General features: G+C 47.8%; 1 protein-coding gene across 2 annotated transcripts in view; it reads left to right on the top strand.

Moving 5' to 3' along the window:
- KCNK5 (potassium two pore domain channel subfamily K member 5) overlaps positions 1–6,142 on the top strand; it is a 37,000-nt gene extending 30,858 nt beyond the window's left edge. For both annotated transcript variants that reach the window (XM_016154319.2, XM_016154321.2), the window contains exons 3-5: positions 554–720; positions 1,014–1,182; positions 3,362–6,142. In XM_016154319.2, the coding sequence (XP_016009805.1) occupies positions 554–720; positions 1,014–1,182; positions 3,362–4,251 (1,226 nt within the window). In that variant the 3' untranslated portion in view covers positions 4,252–6,142. The remainder of the gene's footprint in view (positions 1–553; positions 721–1,013; positions 1,183–3,361) is intronic.
- The last annotated feature ends 16,478 nt before the right edge of the window (positions 6,143–22,620 follow it).

Here is a 22,620-nt window from a genome sequence, read left to right as displayed (position 1 = left end):
TCAAGAGATCACGTGGGGAGAAGCAGCAGGCTTCTTAGACGTAGCCTACCTGTTGTCACTTTCGCTGTACTCTGTGGTCAAGCAAGTCACTGAAGCCCAGATTCAGAGGGAGGGGAGTTAGACTGTAGCTTGACACGAGTGGCAGCATGCCTGCATGAGAAGGGAAGGGATGAAGAATGTCTGTCTTTGGAGACCGTCTACCACAGTGCCTCTGGGGTGTCTACCCAGAGAGGGCGTCTTTTTCTAATTTGCGAATTGATGCCTTATACACTAGAAGACTTGCAAATGGAGGAGGTTTAGTCTGGCTTTAGGGAGCTCCCTGTCTGGTGGCAGACATAGCCCATACTATTATAATTGCTATAAATGATCATGACCGTAGTATGACCAAGGGAAATGTCATTTCCTAAGTATTGGTATTAGGTCAAGTGATCTTAGAGAATGGGTGTCTTCCAAGCTGTGTACATGTGTGATAGAGGAGCAAGAACCACTCTGACTCCAGGTCCCTTACCCCTGCTATGGCTCTGTTCTTAGCTTCACTTCTTTTCTTCCTCAGGCTATGGCAACGTGGCCCCCAAGACCCCCGCTGGGCGCCTCTTCTGTGTCTTCTATGGTCTCTTCGGGGTGCCGCTCTGCTTGACGTGGATCAGTGCCCTGGGCAAGTTCTTTGGGGGACGTGCAAAGCGGCTGGGCCAGTTCCTCATGAAGAGAGGCGTGAGCCTGGTATGTCCTCAATTCTAGGTGCTGAGCAGAGATGAGGGGACCCTGGCAGGTGATGGGAGGGGGATCCAGAGGTGTTCAGACAGATAGCAAGAAGGCAGTTTCAGAGCCCCCTGCCCTCCTGGGTTAGGCTGGGAACATTGCTCCTTTCTCCTTCCCTGGGCAGTGAGCCCCCTCCCAGGTGTGGTGCCTGGCTAGACTCTCCTCTCGCCACCTCCCCGGCCCTCTGGGTGTTCATGCTGGGTTGCCCTCATCTCTCCACCATGTCTGACTTGGTCTCCCTGTCACCCCATCAGCGGAAGGCACAGATCACGTGCACAGCCATCTTCATCGTATGGGGTGTCCTCGTCCACCTGGTGATCCCGCCCTTGGTATTCATGGTGACCGAGGAGTGGGACTACATCGAGGGCTTCTACTACTCCTTCACCACCATCTCCACCATCGGCTTTGGCGACTTTGTGGCCGGTGAGTCTTGCCTTCTCCCCTTGCCTCTACTTCCCCTGCTTCTTCGATCTCAATTCATTTGACCTTTCTTGGGAGCCCCGATCGGCATTCAGTGTCCTGGGTACTTCTTCCACCCCGTGGGGGTCCTTACCCTACCCTGCCATTTGAAAGAGGAAACCAAGGCACAGAGTAACTGCAAAAGACTTTTCTATTTTCCTTTCTTGATATATGTCTTTCTTCATTTCCTTTCGTCATGTTTAGCATCTGATCTTTTCCTCTCCTTCTTTTCTTCCCCACCTCCTGAACCTAGGTGCATAGGTGCACCAGGAGCGGAGGATAGGGCCTTCTGCTTGTGGGGTTTGTGCCTGTTACCCAGAGAGCCCCGAAGCCACCACACCAGGCTCTTCCCTGACACAGAGCTGCCTTCCTTCCATCAATTACAAGAGCTGAAGGAGTTGTCCTGGAGACTTGGCTCAGAGACCCAAAACTTTGCTCTTGCCACAGGCAGCTTAAACATAAGAGGCCTTCTCCCAAGCTGCCCTACCCCTTTGGGCCAAGATTCCCTCCCCTACTTAATCCAGCCAGGCAATAAGATCTTTGGCCACTTCGTCCAGTCCCAGCCACTCAGTACTTGTGCCTGTGGCCTGCAGAACATCCTGGTTCTTAATCTTCTTGACACCAAATTTGGCCTCATTGACCCAGGGTTTGTTCACTGACTCTGTGGCCGTTGCCCTGGCTGGTTGACCTTAGCCTCTGCTCTGAGGGCCTGGTCTCCCTATCTCCCTTCCCAGGGGCCAGGGCCAGGGCCAGGTCACTACCCTTCTGCCCTATTATAAGCGGAGACTTGGGAATGCTGGGAAGGGTGACCGATTGGGTGGGAGGAACAGGAAAGAGAGGCCTGAATACTCCACTGACCTCGCAGACCTGGGCCTACTGTTTTAGGAGATGAAGTTAGACAGAGGCACAATCCTGCCATTGTCTAGCCATTGGGGCCCAGAGCAGGCTAAGGAGAAACTTTCTTAGTAGAGAAGCACAGCAGAGTATTTCATCATACTTTCTCAGCTCTAGCAAGACACCAAGCCTCTGCCTCAGCATCTTCATCTATAAAATGGGTTAAAAAAAAAAAAAGTAATAGCACCTATCTCATAGGGCTGTGGAAAATCAGATAAGTTGCCGTCCATCGGTACTGACAGGAGGGCCCGTCTATGAGTGTGTGCGCCGGTTGTCATCATAACCTGCGTGTGCCCAAGAGCCCCGAGTAAGCGTGGCAGCAGTTTCTGTCTGCAGGGGGGATGGCCACCACCTTTGGGGAACCTTTAAACAGATGAGGGAGCCCCACTCTGGAGGAAGCCCCCTTTCTCCAGTCCCTTTCCCAGGTTGCCCCCAGTCTCAGCGGGGAGGGGAGCCACAGCATACATAATGGTACAGATCAACATGCCTGTAAGTAGAAAATTAAATCTCAGATAATCTTAGAGTGTTGGAGACCAGCCAGAACTGTGCGGAGCCATGCGGGAGGGCTCCTTGGAGCAGGTGTCAGGAACCTGGCCTTAGAGGAGGGGGACATGGAGTGTGCAGAGCCCTCCAGGCCATGGGAGGAACTGATCCAAAGAGGGAAGAAACAGGAAATGAGGAGGCAGGCCAGACCTCACTGAAGGAGAGTCAAGGCTGTCCAGAATATTTCCTGCCAGGACCAGTGCTCACAAGTCCTCTTGGCCTCGTTATATAAGCCAGTGAGTCCATCCCCAGCAATGAGGATGTCATTTGATTTTGTCCCGGTTTTAAATGAACTATAATATATATACCAAAAAAAGTACACAAAATAGCTAAGTGTAGATATAGGTGACTAACTGAAAGGCAGACATTCGTGGGCCGTTTTCCTCCCCTGTGTGCTGGCTCCAATACCAGCCTCCCGGAGCCCTTCCCCCTTGAACCTTCCTCACCTCAGGGGACCACTCTTCTGACTTTAAGCAGTTGAAGAAACTGAGGCTCAGGCAGCTTGGGGACTAGGACAGGCACATGACTCACTGGGTCAAAGCCCTCTGTGACAATGGAGTAGTCCAGGTTCTGGAACAGTTTCCTTTTCCCAGTTTATCCCCTTCTGCATTCTGGCACTGTGCCCATTCTCAGATAACACATCTTTGGCCCTCGAGTGTTTCTGGGTCCCTCTCCTGACCCTCTGGGCTTCCTGTCCTGTCTTCAGGTGTGAACCCCAGTGCCAACTACCATGCCCTGTACCGCTACTTTGTGGAGCTCTGGATCTACCTGGGGCTGGCCTGGCTGTCCCTCTTTGTCGACTGGAAGGTGAGCATGTTCGTGGAAGTCCACAAGGCCATTAAGAAGCGGCGGCGACGGCGGAAGGAGTCCTTCGAGAGCTCCCCACACTCCAAAAAGGCTCTGCAGATGGCAGGGAACACGGCGTCCAAGGACATCAACATCTTAAGCTTTCTGTCCAAAAAGGAGGAGACCTACAATGACCTCATCAAGCAGATTGGGAAGAAGGCAATGAAGACGAGCGGGGGCGGTGAGAGGGTCCCGGGGCTGGGGCCGGGGCCGGGGCCGGGGCCGGGGCTGGGGCCTCAGGAGAGTGGGCTGCCAGCCATCCCTGCCTCCCTGGCCCCCATGGTGCTCTATTCCAAGAACCGGGTGCCCAGTTTGGAAGAGGTATCTCAGACACTAAGGAACAAAGGCCATGTGTCTCGGGCCCCCAGCGAGGAGGCCAGGGCAGGTTCCCCCGAGGATGACTCCCCTACCCCTGAGGTCTTCACTAACCAGCTGGACCGCATCAGTGAGGAAGGTGAGCCATGGGACGCCCAGGACTACCACCCGCTCATCTTCCAGAATGCGAACATCACCTTTGCAAATGAGGAGATCGGCCTCTTGGACGAGGATACGTCAAAGTCCTCTCTGGAGGACAACCTGGCCGGGGAGGAAAGGCCCCAGGAAGAGGCTGAGGCTGAGGTGCCCTTGAACTTGGGTGAGCTCCCCTCATCAGACGAATCGACCTTCACTAGCACCGAGTCAGAGGTCTCTGTGCCTTACGAACAGCTTATGAACGAGTACAATAAGGCAAATGGCCCCAGAGACACGTGAGACGGGGCCGGCTCCCCACTCCATCTTTGATGGCTTCTGTCGTCCTCAATCCTGGGGCATGCTACCATGGCTGGGACCCCCTGGAACTGGGAGTGGGGGGCTAGGGGCCTTCTTTACCTTCCATCCCCTCCAGCTACTACTGTCAAGCGTGGCGCCTGCCCAGGACAGGGCCTCTGTTCTCCAGCGGAACAGGCTCCCTGGCAGTGGGAGGCGTCTGTCCTAAGCACAGCTGGTATATTCGACGGTTCAAAGATATGTTTGCTGGCAGGACTGACCCCAAAGAGGCCTGCACTGCGTGGGTCTTTACCCCATCATTTGGTTGAGAGTGTCACACGGTTCTCTTACTCTGGGCCCTCAGTCATTTGAGTTTACCAGTATTAGTGGGCTTTTTTGTGTGCACCTGGCACTGAGCTAGGTATTTCAGAGAGAGGAGGAGGGCAGGGTGAGACCCAGGCACTTCAGGCCTCAACAAGAGCAGGGTCCTGCCTGGGGCAAGGATTTCTCCAACCCCAATCACACTTGTCCGCTTGACTGGCCCCTACTGTAAAACTCAGTAGGGAAGAGGTGACCTGGGGGAAGGGAGAGAAGAAATAATGGGCTGGTGCTACAACACTCCTGATACCTAGGACCCAGAGCAAGTCCCAAGGGTGCCCGGACAGGCGTCCTGGTCCTTCTTGTTGGTTTACTAGAACTCCAGCCCAGCCCAGAGACCAGTTCCTTGTTTCGGATACCCTTTGGCCAAGCAGCGGTAGCTGCAGGTTTTCTGCCTCCCAGGAGGTGGTGGGAGGAGGAGAAGGTAGCAGGCCACGCCACTGAGGCTGCAGCTCCTGGAGCTGGTGACCAGGGAGCGACAGGAGTGAGGTCAGCTCTGCCTTGGCCCGCATCCCCCATGCCCTTCCATCTCCCCTGTGCCTAGAACAAGGATCTCACAGCTCCCCAGGTTGCTCTTGGCTCGCAAGTGGGGAATGGCCAAATATGTGAATCAAGCTCCTCCCTCCAGCCACTGGGGGATGTGTGTGTGTGTGTGTGTGTGAGAGAGAGAGAGAGAGAGAGAGTGTGCGAGAGCCCACGCATGCGTGGGAGGGAGAAGGGATGGGGGTGATGGGAGAGAGAGAGTGAAAGGGAAGGATTTGCGATGGGGGGAGTAAAAGATAATGTGAAACTGTACACAGACTGTTTCCGGTGAGGGGCTGGCAGAGATCTTAGATTCTCCATGGTACATACCTTGGGGCCAGCCTGCTCTGCCCTGTATGTTTTGTTTTGTTTTGTTTTCAAATAAACTGCTGTTTTTTATATACCTGGCACCTGTTGTTGGCTTCAGAGCCAGAGAGGGAAAGAAGGTGAAAGAGTAGGGTCCCAAGGATTGAGATGTTCCTACCCCCACTCATTTGGGCCCTTCTCAGTGACCTCAGTCAAGGTCATGATGCCAAGAGTCCCGACATAGTGTGAGAGAGGGCACCTGCTCGCAGGGAGCAAAGTTGGGGAAGGGTACCCAACACAGGCAATGGATGCTGGGCAAGAGTTAAGTGATCACCCTTGACCCAAACACCTGTGCCTCTCAGCCCCCTCCCCAGTGCTGTGTGGCCAGATGGGGCCAGAACCCCACCCACCACCCCCACCATCCCCAACATGTGAAGATAGCGATGGGCATGTGTGCCCACACCCCCAGTTCATCCTGTCACGGAAGGGTATGCCGGCCCGGCAGCCAGGCGTGAAGGAGCGGCCTTTTGTTTCTCCGTGAAATGGTTTAATGAATTCATCCTCGTTTCCTCGCCCTGCCTTGCCGCAGCGTCACTGGCTGTTCTACAACTGCACACACTGTATGTACATCCTGGCAATGATGTCAAATGTAATTTATTTTAACATTTTTACAATAAAACATGAGATGGGACAGGCTAGTCTGGTGTGTGCTGTGGCACGGAGCGGGGGTGGGGCGGGGGGGCGGGGGTTGGGAGAGGGTGCTGAAGTTGGAGGGCAAGGTTGCGGGGACAGGGAGGACCGAGGTCAGCCTCAGAGTTGAGAGGAGAATTGGGTGGTCTGGAAGGGAGAAAAGGAAAGATGAGGCAACGGAGGAAGGGCAGGCCTCGAAGGGGTGACAGTTCACAAATCTGAACGAGGATAGGGAGGGAGCATTGCGGAAGGGGGTCCAAGAACCAGGAAGGAGAGTCGGGAGCAAAAGGAGAGAGGTATAGGGGTGATGATGGCAAACCCGTGTCACCAGTCTGCCCGGCGTGCTTCAACTCAGTAATACGTGAATGAACTTGTTTGTTCTTGCAAACAACTCTATGTGGTGGGTATTACATCCCCATTTTATGGACAAGGAAACACACACTGAGAGGTGGCTTGTGCAAGATCTCAATAGGTAGGGAGCGTAGGTTCAAACCCACACAGCCCCACTCGGGTCTGTTGAGATTGGCCTCTTCTGTGACAATTTCAGGGCTTTCTCCCAACACCACACAGGACAGTTAAAATTTGGAGTCTGTTGGGGAAAATGAAAGATTCTGTGATTTCAGAACTGAACCACATTTTTAATGAGAACATGGATGTGTTTGCAGAGGATCACGTGTTTAAAATACCACCCAATTCTATAACTACTTGATACATCATCCCTCTCTCTACCAAAACATCTCCCCACACCCCTCACACAAACACGCACACAGGTCCGAGGTTCTCTGGTTTTGCTTTAGCCCCTTTCAGCCTTAAGGGAACAAACAGTTCCTTCACACTAAGTGCTACCTTAATTTAGCACTAACTGCTGCCTTTATTTTGCACTTGACCATTTCACAAGGCCTTTTGACAAATACAGCTCAGAGCTTCTTTGTGGCACAGGTTTTTCAGCCCCATTTGCAGTTAGGGAGATGAAGGCTCATAACTACAGGGGCTCAGCTTCACAGAGCTGTGCTCATAGATAAAGCACAAACCGAAGATTGGGGTGGCGGTGTGGTCTTGGGCCACAGTGGGGAGCTTTCTGAGTAAAAGGTCTGGAAACAGGACACTGGAGCAGAGGGTGGGGCCTAGAAGGACCTGAGTTCCTGAGAGGTCAGGAGCAGAGGAGAGGTACCATGCAGGGGGCATGGTCTCGTCACAGTGCCTGAGCTGCCAAGGGTGGAGGTAGAAGAGGTGGTTTGGGTGTCAAGGGAGAGGATCCCGACAGAGAACACCTCTGCTGATGCCAGATTCATAACCTGACTCAGACCTACTGGCTCACAGGGTACATTATTCAACCCCTGGAGATCCATAGGGCTCTGAGGTGGACACTCCCACTCCAGTGGGACCAGCAGTTCCCTGAACCCTGGCCCTCCTCGCTACTGCCCAGAAGCATTCCTGTCCTAGCAGTGAACTCACACTCTGTTCTTCACAGTCAACACCTGGGCTCCCCATTCATTCAACTAATGTTCATTGAGCACCAACTACATACCAGGCTCTGTCCTGAGCGCTTGGAAAACAACCGTAAAATCGACAAAAGTCCCCGCGTTCATGGAGCTTACAGTCTGGTTCCCTTCACTCTCATTTCTGACCATTGTTTATGGTTCGTGCTTGGTATTTATGATGTCTTGTCTATATTTCCCAAGCCTCTTTCAATCTTGTCTCCTCTTTTAACCCTCGCGACAGGTATTATTTTTTGAAAATCCAAACTATTAAGCAGCAGCAAAACAGCTCCCTTGACTTGCATTTCCAGTCTAGAAGTCCCTAATCCGATGGGGGAGACACCCTCACAAAACACAGTCAGATAGAGGAGATAGTTCCTACCCCCAAAGAATCTGCAATCTGAGGGGGAGAGGAGCACGAAAATAGAGAAACGAGCACAAACTGTCCCAGCTGGGCTTCTGCCCTCCATCGTGGTCCCAGCAGAGTCACTCAGCTCCATGCCAGGGTCGATTAAAAGAAACCAAGATGTCTGGGTTTCATCCCCTTACTGGAGAGGGCTAGTCCCCCAACCACATGGAAGCTTCCTTGAGCCCGGGTAGAATGAGAGGGAAGGAGGAGGCAGGCTGAGCCACACTGCTCTGGGTGACAGCTCCTGGAATAGCTGCCCTTCTATGGGCCCCTGTAAATCAGCTCTCCACCCCTGAAGTAACAAGTCCTCACTTTCCAGACTCACACACAACTGGCCCAGGAGCACGATGCCAGTTCAAAAATTACTAGAATGTTTTTGTGTACCAGTGAGAGCACCTCCCCAAATCTATGCCCTTCCCCTCCGTCCTGGCCACCATCCAGGCCACTACAGCTCCTCACCTGGATCTCCACAACAGCACAGGGCCTGGCACCTAGCAAGGACTCCACAGACATTTGTCAAATGAATGAATCAATGAATGAAGCCTCCTTAGCTGGTCTCCCTACCACTCGGCCCCCACTGCAACCAGCAGGATGAATCCTAAACTCAAATCTGACCCCCTTATCTCCTGCTTTAGACTCCTCAGTGGCTCCACTCGCTCATACCAGCCCTCCTCCCTCTCTAGCCTCATGCTCCACCCTCCTCCACCTCTTTCTAGGCTTCGGCCACAGTGAAGTTTCTCCAACGAGCCAGGCCTCCCTGTAGCCATGCCTGTTTCCTTTGCCAAGAATATGCCCTGCCTGTCTCCTGTCTCCTAAGACCTGTTGGGGTTCAAGGCGGGTATCAGCTTCTCTGGGACAAGTTCCACAACCGCCTGCCCTCCCTCCAGATTCCGAGTCAGGCGTCCCTCCTCTGTGCCCAGAGTGGCTCCCTCAGCAAACCACTGCTTCATGCTGTTTAGGCTGTTTGTCTCTTGGTCTCACACACCCTGACCCCTACTAGGAGCCTCAGAGAGAACAGGCTTGTTCACTTTTGGATCCCTACCTCAGGGCCTGGCATGGAAGAGGGCTCAGCTGTTCAGTGTTTACTGAAAGGAAAGTGAATGAACCAGAGTCCCGAACTCTCTTATTCAGTCCCTCTCTTCCCGAGGCAGAGGCCAATCAGGAAGCAAGTCTTGTTCCACAAGGGCAAGTCCCAGCAAAGCTGGGTGGATGATCTTGAGGGACCTTGTCACAGACTGCAGTGGCCTAGTGAGTCACTTAATTGTGTTCAGTCACCCAAATGTGGTGGGCAGGACAAGGACACAGCACATCTTATTTCTTCACACCACAGAAAGCACCTCTGTCCACACCCTCTTTTGCATTTCCCCACACTTCTCTGTCCTCAACTCTCATCATCCCCAAGGCAGCCCAGTCGCTACTCCCTGATGATCAGGGTCTGGGCCTCCCACCCTAGTGGCCCCCAGTCCCTATGTTTCCCTCTGGAGTATCTCTGCTCAAAGTGATACCTCAGCTCCCAGAGGCCAGTTTTTACAAAGTCCTTTTACGTCCATTCCTACAAGATTACTCAACAGCCCTGGAGTCAGGTGCAATATTTTACAGCCTCCACTAAAAGGCTTTTTCAAACAAAGAAACCGAGTGTCTTGGTTTGGTATCTCAAGAGAGGAAGACCTGAAACCCAAACTGAGAGATGTTGGGAGAAAGTAGCAGAAGGAAGAGGGAGATAAAGATGGGGGAGAACAAAAAGTAATTAAAGGAGCATTGTTGAGCTAGTTCCATTGTGGGCATTTGGGTCTCAATCCCGCTGGTGATCCCCTGAAGAACCTGTCCAATATGGGTCTAAAGGACAGGGGACCTGTATTTATCCACTAGTTCCCACCAGCATTGGTTAAGGATGCCCCCTAGGGGCATCAATCCCCACCTTCCTCTCACACATGCTGGGTGTGACAGACTCTGTTGTCCAAAGATGGCCACGACAATATTTCCCAGCCCCTATTCTGGTCAGCAAAGTGACCTCGCCACTTCCCCAGCAAGAGGTAGAGTCTATTCCCCTTGCAAGTGGGCTGGCCCTGGGATGACAGTTTTGATCAATAGAATACCGTGGAAGTGACCCACGCTTTTGGAACCTACGTATTAAGAAGACCTGGCAGCTTCTGTCTTTCTGCTCTTGGAGAAGCCAGTCACACAATGTAAGACATTCAAGCACTTTAAGACTCATGTTGTGACAAACCAAACTAGTCACATGGAGAAGCCACATTAAGAGAGAACCTGCCCAGCCAAGATTCCTTCTTGGACATCCAGCCCCAGCTCAGGCCACATAGCACAGAGCTCAGCCAACCTGCAGAATCATGAGCAAATAAATGATCAGTGTTGTTATAAGTTTGAGGACAGTTTGTTAAATAGCAATAGATAAAGGGAACACTGGTTGGGCTTGCCCTGAGGTAAATGACTTTCTGCAAGCTTCAAAGAAAGCTCTCAGGTGGAAAAGCAGCCAGGCACCAAGGCGCTCTGAGGAGGCACTCAGGCAGCATGCATGGGACTGTCCACTAGAGCTTCACTGACCCCTGTCAAGAACCGAGGGATTGGAACACAATGGCACAGACAGCATTTACTGCCCTGAGACTAAAACTCTTTGGAGTGGCAGAGTTGAGGCCAAATGCCATCAAGTCTTCTAACTCTTTATACAAGATCAAAGTTTTCTACCTTCGGGATCTCAAAATCTCTTCTACTCTGGGGTCTCTAGTCCTTTCTTCTCTGTTTAAACAGTACTGGAAACCTGGGGTATGCTACCAATGCAGCCATGTGACCTAAATAGCCACATCTGCCATTTATAGAATCCTTACTACATACAGGCGCTACCCAGGACACTTTATGTCCACGATCTCATTTAATTCCCACAACATTGTGAGGTCATTATTACAATCCCCATTTGGAAGCTGCAGCTCAGAGCTGTTATGGAACTTGCCCAAAGTCACATAGCTAGAACACAGAGTCTATGCTATTAACTACTATACAAACCTGCCAGAGAGAGGCCCATGCTCAAGGACGAAGGTGCCCAGAGAGGGTACCCTGGCACAATTCTCAGCCACTCCTTATCGCAAGACCAGTGAGGTGAATCAATCAGCAGATACCAGCTCTGCGGTGACTACCCAAGAATTAGCAGGGGATTCCTGGGTTCCACCTTAAGGCATTCTGACTTGGCAGGTCTGAGGCAAAACCCAGAAATATCCAGGTTTGGGGAATACCTGGCTGGAGATCTCAGAAGCCAGGTCCTTCTGTGTTTCTGGCATCCGCTGGCAATCCCTCCCTGCCCAGTGTTTTCATTCTGCATTGAAATCTGTGTTTACCTCCAGGTACCTTAAACTTCCTCCTCATTCTTTAATTCCTTCACCTGCCTCTGGCCAGCTGAGCGGCTCTGTTTACAGTGTTGACATCACACTCTATTCACTTCAAATGGCCTGTATTTGTTCAGTCTCTTTTAGGTTGCCTAGAACACATGATGGTCACCGAGGAGGAAGAAAAATGAAGGGCAGACAACTACGAACAAGGCTGTTAAGCCTTCACCTCTCTGTGTCTCTCTACCCACCCAGATTACCACCCTCAGTAGTTCACTCCAGGGGAAAGGTTCTGACCCAGTGGTCTGGAGCCTGTTCATACCAGCTTATGAGAGCCAATGGCTAAAGTCTCAGAATTTTTACAAGCTGGTTGTATTAAAAATTAAATTATATAAACATACAATTAAATTGTATTAAGAACAAGGTGGTAAATACACAAAACTCATCATTTCCTAATTACTTATTACTATTATCCATGCTTTTGAGGTTATTTGTATCTATTACAGGTATATGGCAGAAATATTACACAATAGTATGCTATTGCATTTCTCTTCCCAACCTCCTGTTTTGTAGCATCAAGTTGGTAGCCTAAAATCAACCATAACAGTAGTATTGGTGTTTGACAGAAATGGTCAGATACTATGAGTTAGGGCTCTCCCTTCACTAGAAAGATGACTGGGTGGGCAGGTTATATACATACCTGTCCCACATATGTACACAGAAGCTCTTGAGCCATGCTCCAACCGAAGGCAGAAAAGAGACAATGGGCCTTGTGTAGAAGACATTTCTGCCTTCAGCCGGAGTTCTCAGACTGCCCAAAACCTTGCAGGAGTTGCCTTGCACTCTGCCCAACTGCACTATGGCTTTGGCCAAGTCCCCATCACTTGAGTGTCCTTATATAACTAAAAAGGAGACTCTCTTGGCAAACACTAGTCTGGCAACTGGACTAGGGCAATTGGGCAGGTTTGGATCCACGCTAAGGCTGCAAGGATCCAATTGTAGAGCAAAAGTGTGGGCTGACACATGGGATTCTATGCCTGATGTAAACCAACACAGGAGCGAGTCTAAGGCCTTTCAGAAATTCCCCACGCCCAGTGCAAGGGGAGAGGTGACTCCACACAGAATGTCCAAGCCCCAGTCAGAAGTGAATGCTGCAGAGGGCCAGTGCCCTCAGCCTCACTCCAGATCCTCCTGGCTGCAGTGAGCCAGCCATAGTAGTATGGCCCACCCCACAGGGCAATCATTGTCCTACAGGCCACCAGGCATACTCCAGGCCTGTGAACCATGAGTCGTACTTTCTTTCTGACAACTGCAAATTTTTATTGACCAGTTGCTTTGTGACAGGCTTTGTGCTGGGCACTTTACAAGAGCACCCAGGGAAAAGGTTACTCTTTCTTCATTCTCTTCTACTCTCATACTCTGTGTGTGTATTGGTGATAAGAGGTGGAAGGTGAGGTCCCATAAGGTTGGCATTGGGGATCCTTAATGACAAGGAACTACATACAGTGTGTTAGTCCAGGTTCTCCAAGAAGCAGATGCTGTGGCTAGATTCAGCCAGAAAGGCTTGTATTAGGGGAAGCACTTGCGAGACTGTGGGAGCACCAACTGACTGAGATACAAATCCAGTCCTGAGTGATGTTGGTAAGGATGGTTAGGGGGAAGCAGCTTAGACAGCCGTGCAGCCTAAGGGAGGTTAGGCTAGGTTATCAGGGAGCCCTCCAGCCAAAGGCGGCTCAGATGAATCCGGGTACCGTCCTCTGCTAAGTCACTGACTACAACTTGGCCACAGATTTCATAGGCAGCAGCTAGAGCCTGTGGTTGGAGGTCTGTGGAGTGCACTTTCATGGCTGCTACCACAATTAAGGGGAAGCAGAAAGTGTGTTCACATAGAAGTCAGACGTTAGAGAAAGGAGAACGGAGTAAACACACAGAAAAAGGTGGAGAGGCGCGTGCAAGGGCACGCGCATGCACGAGATGGGGGCAAGAGGAAGGAAAGAGGAGAAAGGAGAGAGAGAAGGGAAATAGAAGGTCAGAAAGACACAGAGAAGAGAGAATAAATATCAGAGAAAACAACTTTTTAGCCCCAGGACTCTATAAGGAGATGCTGGTCCCACCTCTGGATTTTCTTGAGATTCCCTGCTAAATTCTGACCACAAACTCTTTTTCTCTTGAGCTAAAATGGTCTCTGATTCTTACCATGAAAAGAACCCTCACTAAAGAGCTGACTGAGTGGGCAAGTTACACACATACCTGCCCCACGTATGTACACAGAAGCTCTTGAGCCATGCTCCAAACCAAAGGCAGAAAAGAGACCACAGGCCTTGTGTAGAGGCATTTCTGCCTTCAGCTGGAGTTCTCAGACTGCCCAAAGCCTTGCAGGAGTTGCCTTGCACTCTGACCAACTGCACTGTTGCTTCAGCCAAGTAACATCTCCAGTTCCCAGCCTGAGACCCTGACCTGTGATCCCAGGAGAAGGATTAGTTAATAAGAGCTCATTTCTTCATGCTCCTTCAGTGTGTGGCCTGGTTCTACACTAACAAAAAAGATCTTCTTAGCCTCCCTCCAGCTTTTCTTCTCTGCTCCTCTCTACCTTGTAGGCAACTACATATTTGTGGCTGCTAAGTGGTCCATCGATGTCTGTCCCATATCCCCAATGAGACAGTAGGGTACGGATCGTACTTGGTCTGCCTCAAATTCCAGACTCAGCTCTCACAGCTAAAAACTTTGGACAAGTTACTGAACCTGTGTGGCCCCATTTCTTCATAGAAATAATGGAGACCATAACTCAACTCAAAGGTTAGCATGTAAAGCACATGGCATGACTCCATGTATATATCCTTAGGGATCGCAGGTACTCTACTGTCATTCTTTTCATGCTAGGAAATGCTGAACAATGACTCACTGAAGTTACAGGGAAATCTCTGACTGGACAGCTATAATTTTCCATGTCAGACCCTAACAATTTAGTGCCCTCTCTCTACTGCTCCCTCAGGGAGATGTTAGGCAGCCATATATCTGAGATTTACCTGAGATTAGCCCTCATATAAATAATTCTTTACGTTCATCTAGTGCTTTTTAATTCTTTGTCGTCCTTAATCCTCCCAAAAATCTAGTGAAAGGAGAAATATGTACTCCTGTTTTGCATGTAAAAATCTGATAGGTTTATTGACTTGCCCAATGTCAGAGCTGTTGAGGGGAGGATCCAAGATCTTATCCCCCTGAAGGGCAGGTCTCCTGATTTCGAGCCCCCAAGGGAGTCAGATATTCCAGAGAATTCAGCTTGTTCCAGTTCCAAAGAACCATTCTGAGTTTCAGCCTTAACTGGCAGTGCGCCCTCCCTCCACAATCTTTCTGCTTCTGGTTCTGAGCTCTCCCAGTACCCCCAAAACCTACTTCTTAACTTGGAGCAAAATATTACAGCTCCGGGGAATTTACTCCTTCAAGAAGAATCTATTGAGCATGTTTTACTAGCCAAGTATTATGTTGGTCATTGAATATCAGTGATAATCTAATGAGGGATCTCAACCCTAGCTGCATAATAGAATCACTGGGGCCTTTTCAAAGTATGTCCCTCAGATTCCACACCAACCCATGAACAGTGGAAGGGGTAGAAGAGGGAGGCAAGGAGGGAAGCCAGCTATCACAATGTTATTTAAAAACTCCCTAAACGATTCTTATGTTTACCCAGGGTTGAGAACCTTTAGTATAGTTGAAATGCAGCTTCTCTCATAATACAGAGAAGGAAACTGAGGCCCACAGAGGGACAATGCCTTTCCAGCATCACAAATCTGATCCTGGTTCCTCCACCTTCAAACTTCCAGTGCCCTTTCTGAAGACACTTGATAAATATTTGCTGAAAGCATCCATAGATGAATGTCGAGTGGGAGGGAGAGAAAGGTTATGAATGTAGTAGATATGTTTGAGATGCTTTTTCCACCCATAGTCCTTCTTGAAGATGGGACAGCTTATCTAGGCAGCCATCTTTGAATCATGTGACCCACCTTGGTAAAGCTGGCTGGATTAGGAATGGAAATCTGAACCATGATGAACCAATGAGATGACCTGGTTAGGCACTTGAAATTAAGATATTGAGAGACTGAGCCCCGTGAGGTTGTGGAGGCTTGGGAGCAGTGGCAGGTATTTGGGGTCATGTTTGAGTCAGTGAGGATGGAGAGGAAGAAAGTGTGCAGAGGGACATAGGATGCTAGAGCAGGCACATAGTGAGAGAGGCAGAGAAAAGGGAGTGGTCAGTCCTTGGTTCCCCTGAGAGCTGTATTCTTACATTGACCCTCACCTTTTATAACTAGTGGGTTCCTTGACACTCAAAAGGCCTTGACCATGGGAACATCCCTGCAAAAGCCAATAGCCACCAAAGACCTTTTTTATATCCCTCACCTTGCCCTTGGCCCCCAACAGTGTCCAACTGAAGAACTGAGTTCCCTGTCATTCAAAATGTTCAGGCGAAAGTTGGTGTCCACATCTTGGAGATGGTTAGCAAGTCGATTTCATAGGTCCTGCTCAACCACATGATTCTGAATTTTCACAATGGGCAGCCCGAGGGGTATTTTAAGATTGTTTTTTCTCTTTCTCGGCACCCAGTGCCACATGCCTGACACCTGGTGCCTGGCAAGGAAGCCTGTACCCCTGGGGAAGGGAGTGGGGCACACAGTAAACAAAGAACACAAGAAAGTTCCTTCTGTCCCGCCCCACACATCAACACACACATCCCCACAGTGGAAGAATGCAGGGGTGTGAAAACAATGGGAACCTATGAGTCATGGGGGTAGGCAGGATAATGCTTCTCCAAAAAGGCTCTGTATAACCATGTCCGGAGGAGCTGACGTACGCAGCTGACAGACAGTGACATCTGGAATGACCCTCAGTTCTGGGCAGTCACTTGCCCTGCCCTGGATGACCTGGGTTTTCTCTTTATATTCTAATTTAACTTTTATTTTTAGCAAAGTGATATATATATATATATATATATATAAATAATTTCAAAAAGTCAAATAATACTACCCATACAGTAATGGAAAATAGCAATTGCCTGCCTCACCCTTCCCCATTGCATATCCCCAGAGGCAATTTCTTTTAGACTTTCCAGTTACTTTTCCTTCCTACTTATCTAAATAACATTTAGCTATTTTTTGTTCCATTATTATTTTTATCTTAATTTAATTAGTACAGATTATCTTCCTACTACAAAAGATGAGGATTAGTTCAATTCCGACCCCACTTACATACTTCTTACCCTACCTTCCCAATATAGTTAGGTCTCAATTTGTGGTTATAACTGAATTTATTGTTTATAGTATCATAACTAAGTAAATATTACATGATGTACTTGGCTTACATTTTCTTTCTGGCTTGGCATTTTTTTCCTATGGTTTTTGTTTGCTTAGTTTTATATGTTTTTGTCACTAATTACTTTCCAAACTCTCTGCTACAATTGTAAAGCTCCTCTCAGAAGAGTAATCTATTAGTCTCATTTTTTTTTTCTTGGTGAATTTCTTTCAGACTCAACTATCTTTCTGCTCCTGGCTCGATGGCTGCTCTCTAGGCCTGCTACATAGCATCCTGAAGGGTCCCTTCACTATCCACTGGGAATTTCCTTTGCCTCCTTCCTACATTAAAGTCTCTGTTTTCTGAGTTCAGTGCCTCTGACTTTCTTTGTTTACTTCTTTCTTTGATGGAGTACTTCTTCCAATATCTTTCTAAGAAATGGTACAAGGGAGATAAACTTTTTGAGACTTTGTATATCTAAAAATATCTTTACCTTCAAACTTGATTGATAGTTTGGCTGGGTATCTAATTCTAGGTTGGAAATTTTCTTCAAAATTTTGAGAGTTTTTTCCCCTTTATCTTTCACTTTCCTCTGTGGCTATAGAGAACTTCAGTGATATTTTGATTCCAGCCCTCCTACTGGAAATGTTTTAGAATCTATTTTCTAATACATTGGTCAGTGTAATTTTTTATTCACATTGCTGAGTCCTCAGAGCTCCCCTTCAATCTAGAAACTCATGACCTTTGACTCCTGTCTGTGCTTATCGTGTTTTATCTCTTTGAGCTTACCTCTTGGATGGATTCTCTGAGCTTCTAATCTTTTTACATTTTGTCTTCTTATCCTACTTTCAAGAGGATTTTCTAAACTTTATCCTGCAACCTTCCTATTGATTCAAAAGAAATTCTTCTACCTTATCTTTATCCTGTTTATTTTCTTCCTAACTTTTTATTAAGAAAATTGCAAGTATACAGAAATTTGAAAAGAAATGGTATATCTAACATCCTTTTCCACACATCTAGGTCAGTGCTGTTCACTAGAAATATAATATAAGCCATATATGTAATTTTGAGCTCTCTAGTAGTTGCATTGAAAAGGTAAAAAGAAACAGATAAAATTGACTTTTATATTTTATTTATTTCAAAATATTATTTATACATGCAATCAGTATAAAAATTAAATAATATTTTATACTTTTTTTTACTGTCCTTGAAATCCAGTGTGTATTTTACATTCATGCCATATCTCAATTCAGGTGATTTCAAGTTATTAGTAGCCATAAGTGGCTAGTAGCTACTGTATGAGACAGTGCAGGACTAGATCAAAAAACTGTTATTATATATCTATCTATTAACTGCCTGTATATTTTGGCAGAACCATTTGAAAGAAATTTGTAGACCACATTATACTTGATTCTGGAATGCATTAGCTTATAGATCCTAAAATTAAGGACAGTCTGATATCTAATCCCACCACCATTATCACACCTATAGATATTTATAATAATTCCCTAATATGTTTAATACCCTGTCCACACTCAAATGATCCTAATTGTGTCCAAATTTTCTTTTATTGCTGGTCTATTTGAACTAGGATACTATTTGGTTTCATTTGGTTGTTATGACTCCTTAGTCTTTTTAAAGTCTATAATAGTTTTCCTAGCTTTTTGTTTCTCCTACAACGTTGACATTTACTGGTCTAGGCAATTTGTCTTATAGAATATCCTACATTCTGGATTTGTCTGGTTGCTTCCTCATGATACCATTTAATTCATTCTACACCTAATAACCAGGGTGAGAAGGTTAAGTTAGAGAAAACAGATAATAGCTACCTCTTGAGCAAAATGAAGAATATTTTTCCTATTTATGAGAGTATTAATTATCTCAAAAAGATTAAAAAGATTCTGCTTTCTATATCATCTCTGAATTATGTTTTTTTTCTTATTTGCTTATTTTGGTTTCTCTTTTTCATAATGATGCCTCTTTTCCAATGCCCACTGATCCTTGGTTGTCTATTCATATTTAAGACTGAGGCTCTGATTACATGAGCAAGGTTTGTGCCTTGAACTTGGTGGCAAGCCAACATTTTTATTGAGAAACGCCTAAATGTCAGCATCTGTAGGACTTGTCTTTTGAGTTAATTTCCCTAGAGAGAATCCTTGGAATTTGCTGGGAGATATAAACCTGTTTCTAATGTTCTGATGTTGGGCTCAAGGAAACTTACCATTTGGTTCAGACTTGCACTTAATTCCCTGCTTCAGCTGTGTAAATCTCTTTTGGTAAGCTAGCCCATTTTCTGACAGGGTGGGGAGGGCAGTGAGCAGCTATTCAAGAAGTGGAAAAGGACCTTGGGGTTATTGCTGCTTCTTTACCCACTTCTAATCAGTCTTTCTCAGCCCCACCCTGTGCCCTCTTTTCAAAAAGCTCTGGCCTTTCCAAGTGCTGAGCCATTCAAGGCACTCACAGCTCAAAGCAGCCTGCTTCTTATTGCCACCCTGCCCATTCTCACACTCCTTCCCACCCTAGGCAGTCAGGATTAAGGTGCAGCTTCTGCCAGGCTATGTACTATTGACTATTTAACAGTTTTCAGAATTTTGCTAACTACAACTCCACTCTTCTTGTCCTTGTGTGCTATGCCTTATATGATCATCTTAGTGGTATTTTAGAAGAGGAGAGATTTTTAAAAAGCCGTCAGTCCTCCATGCTTTCTCTTTAGGGATGACCCATTCTCTGGAAGTGAACACTGAGCCTTAGAGAAACTTCGAGGAGATCCCACATCCAAATTCCAACCCTACTAAGAAATCATCATGGCCTGAAAGCTCTGCCCTGGCTTCTAGGGGATGGACATGCCAGGACTTTGATTTCGGCCACAACATTGGCATTCTGAGATGGCCTCTTTGCCCCAGCCAGCTCCTATACAGCTCCATTACATCTCCAGACTCCACTACAATTGTTAGGGCATAACTACTTGCTTGCCATCCCCTGCCTTTCAGGGCCTCGCTTTCACTCTGTCTCTATACTTGTTTCTCTCTTTTGCTCCTTTTATATCTTTTCTTTTTTCATCTCATTTTCTCACTCTCAATATCTCACCTTCCTTCTTTTTTCTGTCTCTTTTCCTTTTCTCCCATTCTCTCTCATTCCTTTTCTTTCTCCCTCTCTCCTCATCCATCCCTAACTTCTTCCTTTGGTAAATCAGAACCTGTTCGATCTATACCAGTGGTTCTGAACCAGAGTTGATTTCCTCCCTCTCCCAGGAAACATCTGGCAATTGGGGAGGGGGTTGGTGCTACTAGTACCTAGTGAGTAGAGGCCAGGGATGCTGCTAAACATTCTACAATGCCCAAGACAACCCCCACAACAAAGAATGATCTGGCCTCAAATGTCAATGCTACCGAGGCTAAGAAAACCTGGTCTGCAATCCCTACTTCACACACACTCCCTAGCCTCTCAGAGAATTAACAAGAGTGGAGAGCAGAGGCTCAGAGAGGGAGCCATTGCCAGCAGTTGGCTGGGGTGAGCCATCCAGACAGTGGGTGGGATGCAGCCTCCAGAATCCACTGGTGTTGGTTTTGGCCTACTCAGGGTCAGACAATCTGGTGAGAAAGTGCTCCTTAGCCACTCTAGCTGCTGCTGCCAGTTATTTACCTGGCTGTGGGACCACCCTTGGGCCTGGCTCAGGAGCAGATAATGAAAACACAGCTGGCCCACTGCCCATCCCAGGACTGCTTCTCCTGCCAAAGTGAGGGCAGAAGGAGTAGATTCTGACAAGTGTAAGCAGTGAAAACCTACCTCTTCCCTAGTCTGTCATACCAGCCTTCCAAAAACCCTCCTAAAACTCAATGTGCAATGTGAAGGCAAGGGCCGGGCTTGCCTTCCATGACCGTAACTCTACACTACTAAAGTCTCCACAGGCTGCATTTATTTCCTTAAGTTGGTAGGAATAAGGGTGAATTGTGGGGCAGAATGGAGCCCAGCCCTGGTGAACTCAGTAAAACAGGCCAGGAGTTCAAGGCCAGGAAGAGAATCCTGGAAAGCCCTGTCTGGGTGCCCTGGCTCCAACACTACCTTCAGACTATGAGTCACTCCCTGTGTCCCCATCCCCCGCTACCATATCCATTCTTCTATTCCCCATAGTAATAAGATTTTTAGCAGGGCACATGGCTGCCCAGCAAAAGACTACATTCCCCAGATTCTCATGTAGCTAGGTGTGCCACATGACTAAGTTCTATCCAATGAGAAAGGAGCAGAAGTGAAGGGTACAACATCTGGATCATGATGGCAGGAGCTAGAGCATCCATTGTGGACTATATAAAGTTATGTGTTGAGGATGGGAGAGCAAGAAGGTGGAAGATGCCTGGTTCTCCACCACCGTTAAGCCACCATTCTAACTCTGTACCATCTAATCAGAGAGAGAAATGACATTGTTGTTTGTTTAAGCCACTATATTTTGGGGTCTTTTTTTAAATAGCAGCTTAACTTGTGTCCTGACTACAATAACTCCTCTGTGAACTCTTACATGAGCTACTCCCAGCCTAGGCAAAGTATGTGTCACTTCTTATGCCCCCAACACTTTTCGGATGAGACACCCACAACCCAAGGTCACATTACAGTTAATTTAAGATAAAGCTGAAGCTTGAAACCAGGCGCAAACCATTGGCCCGGCTGAATGAAGCCCAAGTTTCTTTTCAATTCTCACATTCTAAGATTCTTTGAAACCTATTAATCAAGGGTGCGGCAGGCACTCTGTAACTCTGGTTTACTGGAGGCTTTTACACTCAGTCTTATCTGATTCAATGGTCTTTCCCATCTTCCACCCTGCAGCTACACTGATCTTTAATTTCACACATCAGCCAGCCATACTCCATCTTGTCCTTGGCTTGTGCTACTCCCTCTGACGGAATATGTTTCTGTCACCTTTTCACCAAGGAAACATCTTGAAAATGCAGCTCAGGCAACTCTTCTTCAGGAAAATCTTATCTGTCATTCTCACTAGCCTAAAAACTACAAGAGGGCAGGGTCCACGGCCTTTTTATTTGTTTGTTTGTTTGTTTGTTTATCGCTTTTTTGCTTATTATTGTAACCTAATGCTTAGCAAGGTAACACAATAAACGGCTGTGAAATGAATAAATGAATCCATTTGAGAGACCAGAGGCGTAGCTTCCTGGACGCTGGGAAATGGCTGGACTGACCTCACAAGGTGCCTTCCAGTTTCAAGAGCAGAGTCTACCAAGAGTGCCTCACCCATGAGGAAACTCTGAGTCCAGGGTCTAGGAAGTGTCTAGAGAAGCACCTTCAGAACTTGAATATGTAACCAGTAAATCTGGGTTGGAACTAAGATCCTGCATTTCTAAGAAGTTCTCATGTCATATTTCTATCCATGACACTTTGAATAGCAAGACCCTAGGGGTCTCACATCCCCTCCAGGAGTCCATCGGTCCATCTGTCCACTCTCTTGCTCAGTCTGTTTCTGCCTAGGGCTCTAGAACTTGATTCCTTAGTCCAGAGAGGCAAGGCCTTTGTCCTTTCGGCCTCTAGGACAGCAGCCAAGATCAAGGCCCAGTCTGTTCACCCCAGTGGTGCCATACCACGAACCTGGCAACTGCACCTTGCATGCCCTGTCCCTGCCGCCAGCCACCACCTCCTTCCATCTCCAGGCCAATTCTCCGTCTTGGCATTGGCAGCTGCTATGACATCCTTGAACCAGATCCATCTCCTCAACTCTGTTTTGCCAGGATTAATTAATTGACTTTTAAACACAAAGGCTGTGTGTGCATGCGTGTGTGTGTGTGTGTGTGTGTGTGTGTGTTTAGGAAGGTTATATCAGGAAAGTGAATATAGCCTTGTCCACAGGAGTTCCCTCATATGGGGTGTGTGTGTGTGTGCATGTGTGTGTGTGAGTGTGCCTGTCTATGGGTCTTTTGCTGCTGATGTCTTGGTGTGTAGCCCTGAGCCTCTGACTCTAGCGCGGTTCTCTGAGTGT

The sequence above is a fragment of the Rousettus aegyptiacus genome, unplaced genomic scaffold (genome assembly GCF_014176215.1).
Source record: "Rousettus aegyptiacus isolate mRouAeg1 unplaced genomic scaffold, mRouAeg1.p scaffold_m13_p_1, whole genome shotgun sequence".
Lineage (NCBI taxonomy): Eukaryota > Metazoa > Chordata > Mammalia > Chiroptera > Pteropodidae > Rousettus > Rousettus aegyptiacus.
Note: the sequence above shows the minus strand (reverse complement) of the source record. Positions and strands in the feature narration are given on the sequence as shown.